Raw genomic sequence first — 12177 nt, 5'->3', positions numbered from 1 at the left:
CCAGACCACTCGCGGAAACAGGCGTCTCGAAAATGTTCCACATCGTAACTAGCAAGTTACAAGTACAATAATGGCATGGCTGAGACAACAACAAACTTGAACGATCCTATTGACAGTTAGTGGGGACGAAAACATGTTTCAGTAGTTAGTAAGCCTGTAATGGATCTGGGCGGTCCTACCTGTATAGTTGCTCATTGTGGGATATACCAGAATGTACTGTACTTGTACTTGTACTTGTAAGAGAGACCTCAAGTACTACAGATACACAGCTTGCACAAGTATCACGTAATCAAACTCCCCCAGCAATTCGGCTTCCATAAGCTGCCTAATCACTCAGATACCCAGAGCTCTCATTGTTACTGTAAGGGTCTTAGTGAAGATGTCCGTTGGTTCTCGGTGGGATTGTACTGTGAACAGTGATGGTACCACGCTCAATGTGCATTGTTCGAGGATAAAATGCGGGAGGAGTAGTAATTTGCTGATTGTCAGTGAAAAAAACGAGAGCTTGGTCATCTGGCAACTTGAAATTGCACTCCTCCAACTCCTGTCTTAGCCACTGGCCTGATACTCTGCTTCAGCTGTAGACAGAGAAATGGACTTCTGTTTGGCCAATCTCCAACAGGTTGGTTCGCCACACATCATCACCACCATTCCTTTGTGTTTCTTGTCTCAATTCCGAAGTTATCTGTGTGAATTGTAGGACACTGGTTCTGGAGTATGTCAAGCTCAGTTTGCCAATGCATTGACGGTAATGAGTGGCATCCACTGTACTTGTAGACTCTTGTAGTCAACAGTTCTTCGTCAGTACTTTAGTAGAAGGAGTATCAGCTCGGCTTTCCGCTGTTATCTTCAAGCCTCGCTCCATGTCAATCGTGAAAGATCCACTCTTGCCTTCCCTCTCCACATGCATGTCTAGGAACTTGGTCATGTCACCCGCCATGCCCTCAAAAATGCTGCATTTTGAAATACATAATTGACCAAGCTGGCCTGAGACATTTACGGAAGAATGATGTTCAACGTCGAGCATCAGCTAGTCCTCCTTGAATCACAACTAGTCCACCTTGACTGACTTCAGACTTCAGAGACGTGAAGCTCAGTCTCCTTGAAGCAACCTCCAAGAATCACTCTACCGAGGCTTTCTTCAACTGATTTGTGAGTTTCATAGGTCTCTATGGACTATAGAGAACCAACATGCTGCTCAGTATGTACTGTACTTGTATAGTCTGTGGCAGTACCTGTGGCAGAGATCTGTGAGGGTTGCAGTCAGCGAGGACCCAGAAATCGAAAGACTTGGACTGTCAACTCTTTGAAAAACGGTTACCATATACATTTGATATTGTCTGAGTCTCAGCACCATGTCTCTTCATATTCTGAGCCATGATGGTCAGCATGGCTCGCAGCTCCTCAATCTTGACAAACCGCTGTTCCACCATATGGTGCAACTATTGCCATTGATCGTGGGACTACGAAGATCAAAGCAATAGTTGTATGACAGTCGGTTCAGAATTGCTCACGGGGACTTCTTTGTGAGACTGGCGGTTAGCTACAGTACTTGTAGGTAAATCCCAGCCCAAAGCGACGAGACTCCAGTGAGTACACAAGAACATTTAACAGAAAGACGATACAGGAGTCAGTCTATGTTTGTCGCCTACGTCGACGTTTTCCCTTCAACATGTTGAACTTGGGTAATGGTCGATCAGACCACTGGACAAGTTTGTAGATTAGAAAGTCTTCTTCTTACCTTTCCAGTGATTAGTAATTTATTCACCATTCTGTAAACGGGTAGTTCCCATGTTAACCGCACCAGAACCACTTCCTGAGCAGTCCATACCGAAAGATGGTTCGATTCAGACTAGACAAACAGGGGTTCCAATTGATGGAAAGCCTTTACTTCCTAATCGGAGTTTTACTCGCCGAGTTGGAGAGTTCTCTTTCGTCCCCAAAGTTCTAGCACTGTCTACAGAAAGATTGTCTGAGGAACGGGTTTGCACATCCAAACATTTGACATAACACACGCTGTAGATGAGTAATTACATTTCTGAAAGTTGTAATCAATTCCGAATGCCCAATTATACCAGACTCCCAACTTGCCAGCCCTTTTTGTTTCGCCTATCGTTACCCGCAGTAAATATCCAGATAACGATATTCAGATATAGACCTGTACAGCTCGTCAACGAGGCGGGTTATCACAAATCTGAAAAGTGCATTCTTTCGGAAATTGCTGGATTACTCTAGTTGGGTACAGTACTTGACATTTAGTGATCTGTTCGATACGGTACATACTGATATGATACAATTTGCTCTACAGCCATTCTACAAATGTGCTTTGAGACTTGTGTGAAGTTACAGGTATTAGTACATAGAATGAATACAGTCTACCATGGGTATCAATGTCTAGACCACCATGGCAGCTAATAAAAGGACTGCAGCAGCACCGACAGTAAGGGAAGACGCAGTGTTGGCCTGATCAGTAGAGGGAGTGGGTCTGATGGAGGAGGAGTTGTTGGGGCCCGAGAAAGGTCCAGAGGAAGGTCGAGAGGAAGATCCAGGCAAATACAGGCCAATAGACTCACGAGAGGAATATCCAACATCTGCTGAGTCGTAAGCAGCTTCAGAGAAGTCGGAAGCAACCACAGAGGAGTCTGGAGCAACATCAGAAACGTCTGGAGCAACATCAGAGGAGTCAGAAATGTCTCCGAGCTGAGAATCGCTCTTTTCTGTGCTGGTAGATCCAAAATGAGACTCGGATTTGCTCTCTGCTGACCAGGACTCGGAATTGGGCCTCTCCTCGGAGTCAATCACTCCAGAATGGATTCCTGAGGCAGTAGAATCAGCCTTGGAAGAACCATCAGACCCAGAACCAGCTTTGCTAGGGACAACTACGACAGTGAAGGAAGAGGTGACGCCGTCGACAACAGTGATGCAGCCGGTTGTTACGGTGGCAGTGGCGGTGGCACAAGTGCTAGTAACAGTGATGGTAGCAGTCACATGATTACCGCTGTCTGCGGCAGTGGTGTTGTATCCTAAAAGCAACGTAGGCGCTCTGGTGGCCTTATCAGAGACAGGACCAGTGCTATTGATGTTTATGAAGACCTTGGCGCTGGATGAGGGTCCGGAAGCTGTAGACGAGTTGGTGGCAGACACAGTTGATTCTTGTTCAGACGCAAATGCGGTTGGTTTAGATAAAGGGACGGCTGTTGTTTGCTCGGTCGCAGACATGGTTGCAGCTTCCTCAGAGGTGGTCAAAGCACTAGTCACGGGCGCTCTGGTGACCTTCCCAGTGACAGGATCAGTGCTATTGATGTTTATGAAGACCTTGGTGCTAGATGAGGGTCTGGGAGCGGCAGTAGACGAGTTGGTAGCAGACACGGTTGGTTCTCGTTCAGACGCAGATGCGGTTGGTTCAGACGAAGAGACGGTAGTTGTTTGCTCGATCACAGACACGGTTATTGCTTGCTCGGTCACAAACACGGTTAAAGCTTCCTCAGAGGTAGTCGAAGCACTAGTAGTCTCATCATCAGATGCACTCTCAGATGTACTGGAAGTCTCGACACTACTGGGAGGATCAGGAGTAGCCTCAGCACTGGAAGTCACTTCAGGAGTAGCCCCAGCACTGGAAGTCGCCTCAGGAGTAGCCTCGGCACTGGCGGTCACCTCGAAGAGATATCAGCACTGGGTGGTCACCTCAGAAGTAGCCCCGGCACTGGAAGTCACCTCAGGAGTAGTCCTCGGCACTGGAAGTCGCCTCAGAAGAGATATCGCAGCACTGGTGGTCGCCTTCAAAAGACATCAGCCACTGGTGTCACCTCAAAAGTAGCCGGCACTGGAAAGTCACCTCGGGAGTAGTCTCCGGCACTGGAAGTCGCCTCGGAAAGATATCAGCCACTGGTTGGTCACCTCAAAAGAGACATCAGCACTGGAGTCACATCAGAAAGAGCTGTTAGCACTGGAAGTCACATTGGAAAAGGGATCAAGCACTAAGTGCCCACAAGAAGAGCTGTTAGCACTGGAAGTCACATAAAAAAGGGATCAGCACTGGAAGTCACATTGGAAAAGGGACCCAGCACTAGTAGTAGTCACCACAGAAGAGCTATCAAGCACTTGTGGTCACCTCAGAAGTAGCCTCGGCACTGGAAGTCACCTCAGGAGGTAGTCTCGCCCTGAAAGTCGCCTCGGAAGAGATTATCAGACTGGTGGTCACCTCAGAAAGACATCAGCACTGAATCACATCAAGAAGAGCTGTTAGCACTGGGAAGTCACCATCAGAAGAGCTGTGCACTGGAAGTCACATTAAAAAGGGATCAGCACTGGAAGTCACATTGGAAAAAGGGACCCAGCACTAGTAGTCACCACAGAAGAGCTATCCAGCACTGGTGGTCGCCTCAGGAGTAGCCTCGCCACTGGTCGTCATCTCGGAAGAGCTGTGAGCACTGGAAGTCACATTAGAAAAGGGAACAGCAACTGGAAGTCATATTGGAAAAAAGGGACCAGCACTAGTGGTCACCTCAGGAGTAGTTTCCGCACTGGAAAGTCGCCTCGGAAGAGATATCAGCACTGGTGGTCACCTCAGAAGAGAACATCAGCACTGGAAGTCACATCAGAAGAGCTGTTAGCACTGGGAAGTCACATTGGAAAAAGGGATCAGCACTAGTGTGTCACCACAGAAAAGAGCGATCAGCACTGGAAGTCACACATTAAAAAGGGAACAGGCACTGGAAGTCACATTGGAAAAGGGATCAAGCACTAGTGGTCACCACAGAAGAGCTATCAGCACTGGGAAGTCACATTAGAAAATGGAACAGCACTGGAAGTTCACGTTGGAAAAGGGATCACACTAGTGGTCACCTCAGGAGTAGCCTCGGCACTGGGAAGTCACATTAGAAAAGGCATCGGCACTGGAAGTCACCTTCAGGAGTAGCCTCGGGCACTGGGAAGTCGCCTCAGTAGTGCCTCAGCACTGGAAGTCCGCCTCAGGAGTAGCTTCAGTACTGGAAGTCACCTCAGAAAAGATATCAGCACGGGTGGTCACCTCAGAAGTTAGCCTCGGCACTACTTGTAGTGACCTCAGAACTTGTAGCCAACGGAACAACAACGTCAACTGCTATCAAACCCTCTCCGTTGGGCAAGCCCTCGGCTCCTCGACCCTGGGCAACACAGATGGGACTCAATGAAAAAACGTATCGATAGTTACCAGTGTAGTAAAAACAAGAGCTATCATCGGACCCGCTCATTTTACTACGGGCTGACACATACAGTCCAACCGCCTTGGAGGGGTTAGCAGGCATTTTGTACCAGTCTAGATGAGAATACATCTCCGACGCATTGACAAAACTGTTTCCCGGAGGAGCAAAGTCTGCATCAATCGGGGACCCTGCACCATCGTATCTCTTCAAGTTGACATCGATATAGTACGCATCAACAAAGCCCCAGGGATGGCTCGGTTCCCGCTCAAATGTGGCCCCAGAGGTGGCCTGTAGTCTGTTGAACCTACCATCTTTGGGAAGGGCAGGTTGACCAGCAGACTGGTACACCAAAGAGAAGATCTCGGCAATGAGGTAAGTGCCCTTGCGTGTCATTTGGACTTTCACCTTCTCACCCTTGGCTTGCGTGGTCAAAGGAGTAGGCAGAATAAAAGAAATGGTGCTTTTGAAAGGGCCGACGGTAAAGACGCTGTCCACAAGGGGCGCAGACGCGGGAATTAAAAAGTCCACACTGAAAGTTCCAGCAAGGTTGAAAGTCTCACCTGGGGGGGAGTCAAAAAAGTCGGTTGCGGTGGCTCGAAAGGAGTGGTTGTCGTCAGTAGCAGTCACGTGGAACAACTGCTCCTTGTTGTCGGTCTCAATGTAAAAATCGTAGGTCAGAGGAACCTCAGAAGACTCGGAGTAAGGGGCGAGAGGGCCTTTGATGGTGAAGTCAAAGTAGTCTCCACTTTGGATGGCTGAAGCAGTGACATTATCAAATGCGAAGCCCATCTCAGCCTCCCAGGTGTTCCACTGGAACGCTTTTTTGACGGTCGGCTTTCGAGCGATATGTACTTCCAGAGAGGTGATGGGACTTGTCAGAGCAGTCTGGGCAAGAGCTGCTGAGATTTGCAACGACGCAAATAGAAGTGATCGGAGAAGCATACTTGGCGAGTCAAGTAGATGTCAGTGGAAGACCAAGTGGTCTACGCGTAGTAGACAAATGATAGATGAATCTAGGTCACAGACAGGACAGACAGAGAGCAGATGATGATGAAGCAGAATGTACTCCAGCACGACTACCCTTAGTATGAACCAGATTGGTGTCAGAGGTTAAGATATCGGCTAGAAGTGTGTTGCACTAAGGGATTATATATCTCAGAAGTAAAACTTTTCGCGCTACTGTCACGAAATACCGCATGTGTAGCGCCGTATCATCTAGCGCCATGTCTAGCGCCATAAATCCACCATAGGTTGTTTTGACTGTAGGCGTTAAAAGTAGTCTCGACTAGCTCTTGATGATCTAACCGAATTGGTCACAGAACTTCTTGCTTCACGTGGTCTGAGCCAGGGGTTGTGGGTTAACGTGGCAGTACAACACGAGTACAAGTACAATACGAGTACGAGTACTGGTACAGTACTGTAGGAGCTTGTCACTACTTCAGCTGGTACCACCAAGTCATTGGAGTATGGGTATGAATGTGCGGCATTCCCCCGTGTCATCTGTTCAGTGTCTCCACGAACAATGCATTGGTATCTCGATTGTCCGGGAGGTAGAGTTATTCTTGGAGGTCAATAAACATGTCTCTCCCCATTGTTTTTGTGCGTTCGTCAATGTCGTTCGCGTTTCATTCGTGTGTCCGTGTACTGTTTGTGTGCTCTAGCGTTTTGCTGGCGGGGTTAGGGTGAAGGTACTTTTAGTAAGCAGGTGGGTATTCTTTAGTAAGCCAAGTAGGAAGTTGAAACTTTTAGTAAGCAGGGTGGGTATTTCTTAGTAAGCAAGTAGGAAGTGGAAACTCTCAGTAAGCAGGTAGGTAACCTATCACTTGCTGTAAGACGCTCCGATACACCAGACTCTTCTCTCTCACAGAAAACCTCCTCGAGGCAATCTCCGGACTCTGGTGGAGGATTCGGCTGGGCACGCCATCAGGTTGACAAATTCAGCTGGGTGAATTGGCCGCTTAGAATGGAGACTAGTGGGGAGTCACTCATGTTGAGGTTTTCCAACACCTGGCAATTGTGGAGAAAACTACTTTGTTTGTTGCAAAACAGCACTGTTGGGTTGTCTAAAGGGATAGCAGTCTAAAAGTCCAAAATAGCGTAGAAGACGCTCCAACACGTTCCGCTAGTGAGCCAACAAGGGGAGGGAAGGACAACCTGCACTGCACAGTTTCTAGACTACAAGTAGCCTGCTGTCAAAGTCAAGGTCCACGCTAATGGCCATGTTCCGAAGGGTAAAGTCGCTTGTGAATTTGGTGTCTGTAAAATTTCTTCACTGTCAGAAACAAGTACATGCAGCGAAGGACACTACAATTATGTACGTATCTGCCGTCACAGGTTCTGATGTGGTAACAAAGTCACAAAGTTATGAAAAGTGTTGTTTCGGCATTTATTTCGGCATTTTTCTCCAGTTTTTTCTTTTCTGGTCTCCTTTTTCATATCCAGAAGTCTCTCCAGCCACCGTGACAGACATGTCGTATAACACTGTTGCCAAGACGGCAATGCAGGCCAAGCTTTTGCTTTGTCTTCGCGTTCAATGACCGTTGGGCCTATAACGAGCTAATAAAAAGCTGGGTCTGTCCTATAAAAAGTAGATTGATAAGTCATCAAGTTGGTTGGTGTTCAACTTCAGCCCTGCTGTCCTGTTTTTTCGCCCGTGCTCCAAGAGGAGCCTTCAATTGAGTTGGAAGTGGGTTTGCACAGCTACACCTTGAGGTGGTGATGCCCACTCCTTCTTCGGTTATCCGGGTCTCCCGGAACTGGAGAAGGTCATCATCCACGTATTCACAAACTTCTCATTGCAAGTTTAGTTTAGTGCGATCGAGAACAGATTTTAGTGCGAACATTTTTTCTACGTACGTCTGATGCTTCAGATTAGATGGACTCCCGGGATTAAACCGTCAGTTATGGTGACTATGGTCAAATTCCTTGTCTGAGCAGTCTCCAAGACAACAATTCATCTGTTTTTACTGTTACAATACTGTCTGTTTCCCATTGACAACCTTCTAGCTATCACGGCAATGTGCCAGGGCTTGAGGGTACAGTACAGTACATACTGTTCCACCATTACGGATCTGATAAATGGATAATACCACAAGTACTACAGGTTTTTAGCACCGTATTTGAGCCCACTAGTGTCCTTTCAACGTGACGGCGTACTAATGAGACCCTACCGGCCCAGATCTATCCGCTTATGTAGCCACTCTCAGGCAGTATAAAAGGAATGAACGAGCCAGGATCAAATGGGCATTCAACATGGAAAAGATAGGTCACAAGCAGAAGACATGGGGAGAAAGACTCGAAAAGTTGATCTGTTTCCACCCTTGGGTCAGAGCCGTCTTCTTCTCCAAGGCCCAGATCAAGCACTATCCCAAAAGGGGATCAAGCACCAACGCCAAAGAGCGAGGATGGACCCGGCCCATCATTATTGTCGGCTGGATCTTCGTCTACTTGTACGCGGCCAGCAAAGAGCTTGCCGAAAAGGTCCACCCAACTATGGCTCCCCTGGCCACCTCTCATTTCGCCGGTCTTTCGCTGCTGTCCAGTAAGGCTGTGGTCCAGTCTTCCATCTTCATTGTCACCAGGCCGGCGTTTGCAAAAGTCTGCGACCATATCGGACGTCTGGAGGGATGGGTTATCGTTGTTCTGTGTCACCTGGTTGGCTCAGTACTGTTTGCCAGTGCTCCAAACACTGGCTGTTACTTTGCAGGTATTGTCTTTTGGGAAGTGGCCACGGTTGGAGGCCATATGATGACCGAATTGTACGCCTCAGACACCTCGACAATCAACACCCGAATCATCTTCTCGTCGTTCATCCAGTCGCCCAACATTTGGGGACCCTACGCGGCGGCGCCCATCGTAGGTGCTATCCTCGATGTGGCCACCTGGAGATGGGGCTACGGAATGTTTGCCATAGTGATTCCTGTTTGCTCTCTGGGCGTTCTCTTCTTGTTCTCGGTGATGCGAGTCAAGGAATTCAGACTTGGAGCCCGCGGAGACTTTTACACTCCCGGCGGCTTCAAGCGGTTTCTCTTGTCATTCGATATCGTGGGACTGGTCATGCTCTGCGCCGGAACCATTCTCCTATTCTTCCCCATCACTCTGGCAGAAGGCACAGACAAATGGTCCAGGCCCGGTTTCATCGCCATGCTCACCATCGGCAGTTTCCTGTTGGCGGCTTTCCCGCTATGGGAGATTTACGGGGCGCAATCTCCGCTCATATCGTGGAAACTGTTCAGAAACAGAGCCATGATCTGCTCCTGTACCATTCTCTTCTTCTCAAGTATGTCCAACAAGCTGTCGGTGCCCTACTACACCTCATGGCTGCTGGTGGTCCGAGGATACAGCCCAAAGGCCACCACCAATATCAATAGTGCCGTGACGGTGGCCAACAACGCCTTTGGTATTCTCTTTGCGGCGCCATACCTGCTGTGGAGCGGAAAACCCAAGCACATGATGGTGCTGGGAACCTGCCTCTATCTTGTTGGAACTGGTCTCACCTACCGGTTCCGACGACAACACTCGGGACTGGGTATCCTGATAATTTCCCAGGTGATTGAGGGTATCGGACGAGGAACCCTCTAAATTCCCTGTGGAACCATTGCCCAGGCCATGTTTGACAAGCACAAGGTCGCCAAGGTCACCGCAGTCTACTTCACCATGGGGGGAATCGGACAGCTTGTTGGAGACGCCATTCTCGGAGCCATCTACAAAGAGGTCTACCCGCAATACATCCACAAGTACGCACCCGATATCCCCCAGAAGGACCTCAACCTGATCATCAACAAGATCAAGAAGGCCACCAAGTTCCCCATTGGCTCCCCGGTGCGAAACGAGATCAACCGCGCCTTCGATGAAACCATGAAACACATGCTCTATGGCACCTTTGCCTGCGCCGCCATGATGTTCCTCGCAGTCTTGTGCTACCCTTCTGTTGACTTCAAGGAACAAGGCAGTGTTAGCGTGGATGAGGGAGAAGATATCGAGCCTGACGACTACAGAATTGAAGTGAGATCCCAAAGCGATACGGAGCTGAGTGAGAGTCCATCTGAGAAGTTGGAAGACCCCCATTTCGGCTCTTGCAAAGGTCAGGAAGAAAAGCTGAAGAAATAGATGAGTTGATGGGTTTTCATTGAGAGACTGGGGAAGTTGGTATGTAATCCAAAACTATTGGGATCTTGAAAGGGGATAGTGTAGTGCCTGATCGATTCAACCACACTCGTAGAGTACTTCAAATCTACGACAAGAACCTGTATTAACCCTTCATGGCAAGCTTCGTTTCTACCTCTTTGCTTTGCTAGAAGTACTGGCTCCAGCCAACTCCTCCGGTTAAGTATAGCAATCTATTAATGGACTATATGGAGGAATAATGTAATGTGAGTGTGTGGTTCTGGAAGATGTTATGCGATGTGGAGGTACAAATGCGGTGTACAAGCACTCTCTCAGCTCGTGCTTGTCTAGACCGAAATGGACTTCCACAGGTTCAGGCCATCGGAGCCGGTGGAAACCAGCTGGCCGGGGATCTGCTTGTTCCATCGCACCTCCTTGGGGTTGGCCTGCCAGTGCACAAACAGCAGCTGGGGAGGAATCTGGGCGATATCGCCGTTGTCCTTGAGCTGCTGCTTGACCTCGTCATCATCAGCCTCCACAGCCAGATCCCACAGAGTAACAGTAGAATCCTCAGAAGCCACAGCAACCACAGAGTCCTCGGTAGGATGGAACTCGATGGAGGTGACGGGCTTCTTGTGGAAATCAAAAGCAGCCACTGGCTTGGGGTTGGGCTTCTGGAACGAACGCAGATCCCAAACTCCCCAGGTACCATCATCGTGTCCAGACGCGAGCAGATAGCTCACCTTGTGGTTCCAAGACATGACGTTAATGTCCGTGTTGGTAGCTCGGACCTCCAGAGCGGCCTTGTTCTGCTTCTGTCGAGTGTCCCAGATTCGAATGAGTCCGTCAACGCCTCCAGAGGCGAAAACTGTCTTTTCCGAAGTCGACCACTGCAGGTCTTCCACGGAAGAGCCCACAGAGTAGGGGTTCTCGGAAGTGGTGAATCCTGACTGGCCTCGAGAGGTCTGGTAGATGTTTCCGTCACAATCTCCCGTCAGAAGTTCGCCACCAGTAACAAGGGGGCTCCAGTCAACCGCGTAGCCTTCGGTCTTGTGCTGCTTGATGGTGTAGAGAGGCTTGAGCTGCTGCTTGGAGATTGTGGATCCAGGCACGTCAAACGACTTGATCTGAGGAGACAGGTCCCAGATGTGGCACTCGGACGACTCCATCATGGATGCAGTAAGGTACTCGCCCGTCTTGTTTCCAAAAGGAGAAGTTCGGACTCGGTTAACAGTCGAGTTGGTAGGAATGTGTTTGCTGATCATGACGGGGTCGGAATCGTCTTCCTCATCCTCAGACTCGTCGTCGTCCTCGTTAAACTGCGTCTTGCCGAGCTGCGAAATCTTGAGAACCAAAATCTCGTTATCCCTGGGCTTCTGGGCCTGAGTACCGCAGGCCAGGTAGGTAGTGTGAGGGTAGGTGGATCTGTCGGAACCCAGAGAATCGGGCAGAATGTCAAACGACAAACAGGGCCACTTGAGCCGGCAGCTGTGAATCATCTCGTAAACAGACATGTCCGGCTCCATCACCATGTCGGGAGTCAGCTCATGCAATTGTGGCACAAACACAGACTTTGCCGTCTTGACAGCATTGTCTTTGGCAATAGCCTCCATGGCCCGGGTTTTGGCCTCCTCCTCCGTCACATCATCCATTTCCTCATCATTTTCGTCCCCAGCCTCAAAGATTTCCTCCTCAGACTCTCCGTCATCGTCATATCGATCCTCCATGCCTCCGTACTTGAGCTCCAGTTGCTCCATCTCAGACAGCTCCTGGGGAGTGCCAGAGGTCGCGGTGGAGGCTGCGTCGGCGGATTCGGACGTCTTGGTCGCCTTGGTGGGCGTCTGCTTGTCTTCAGCGGCTCGTTTGCTCATGGTGTGAAGAGTTGTGC

General features: G+C 49.3%; 3 protein-coding genes and 1 pseudogene across 3 annotated transcripts; 1 reads left to right on the top strand and 3 right to left on the bottom strand.

The window, feature by feature from the left end:
* Positions 1-1298: 1298 nt before the first annotated feature.
* On the bottom strand, positions 1299-1391 carry YALI1_C23301g (Compare to YALI0C16269g, Misc non-coding, no similarity; annotated as a pseudogene).
* A 3639-nt stretch (positions 1392-5030) lies between these two features.
* On the bottom strand, positions 5031-6125 carry YALI1_C23254g (uncharacterized protein; the record flags this gene model as incomplete). The annotated part of the gene is made up of 1 exon (XM_501897.3): positions 5031-6125. The coding sequence occupies one exon, from the start codon at positions 6123-6125 to the stop codon at positions 5031-5033; it is 1095 nt and encodes a 364-aa protein (XP_501897.3).
* Positions 6126-8435: 2310 nt separating this feature from the next.
* On the top strand, positions 8436-10292 carry YALI1_C23217g (uncharacterized protein; the record flags this gene model as incomplete). The annotated part of the gene is made up of 2 exons (XM_068282434.1): positions 8436-9731; positions 9789-10292. 2 exons carry the CDS (start codon positions 8436-8438, stop codon positions 10290-10292), a joined length of 1800 nt encoding a protein of 599 aa, XP_068138535.1.
* A 344-nt stretch (positions 10293-10636) lies between these two features.
* YALI1_C23193g (uncharacterized protein) lies at positions 10637-12160 on the bottom strand (the record flags this gene model as incomplete). Its single annotated transcript, XM_501895.3, has 1 exon — positions 10637-12160. One exon carries the CDS (start codon positions 12158-12160, stop codon positions 10637-10639), a length of 1524 nt encoding a protein of 507 aa, XP_501895.2.
* Positions 12161-12177: the final 17 nt, after the last annotated feature.

The sequence above is a fragment of the Yarrowia lipolytica genome, chromosome 1C (genome assembly GCF_001761485.1).
Source record: "Yarrowia lipolytica chromosome 1C, complete sequence".
In the NCBI taxonomy this organism is placed as follows: domain Eukaryota; kingdom Fungi; phylum Ascomycota; class Dipodascomycetes; order Dipodascales; genus Yarrowia; species Yarrowia lipolytica.
This window is presented reverse-complemented; position numbering and strand designations above follow the sequence as displayed.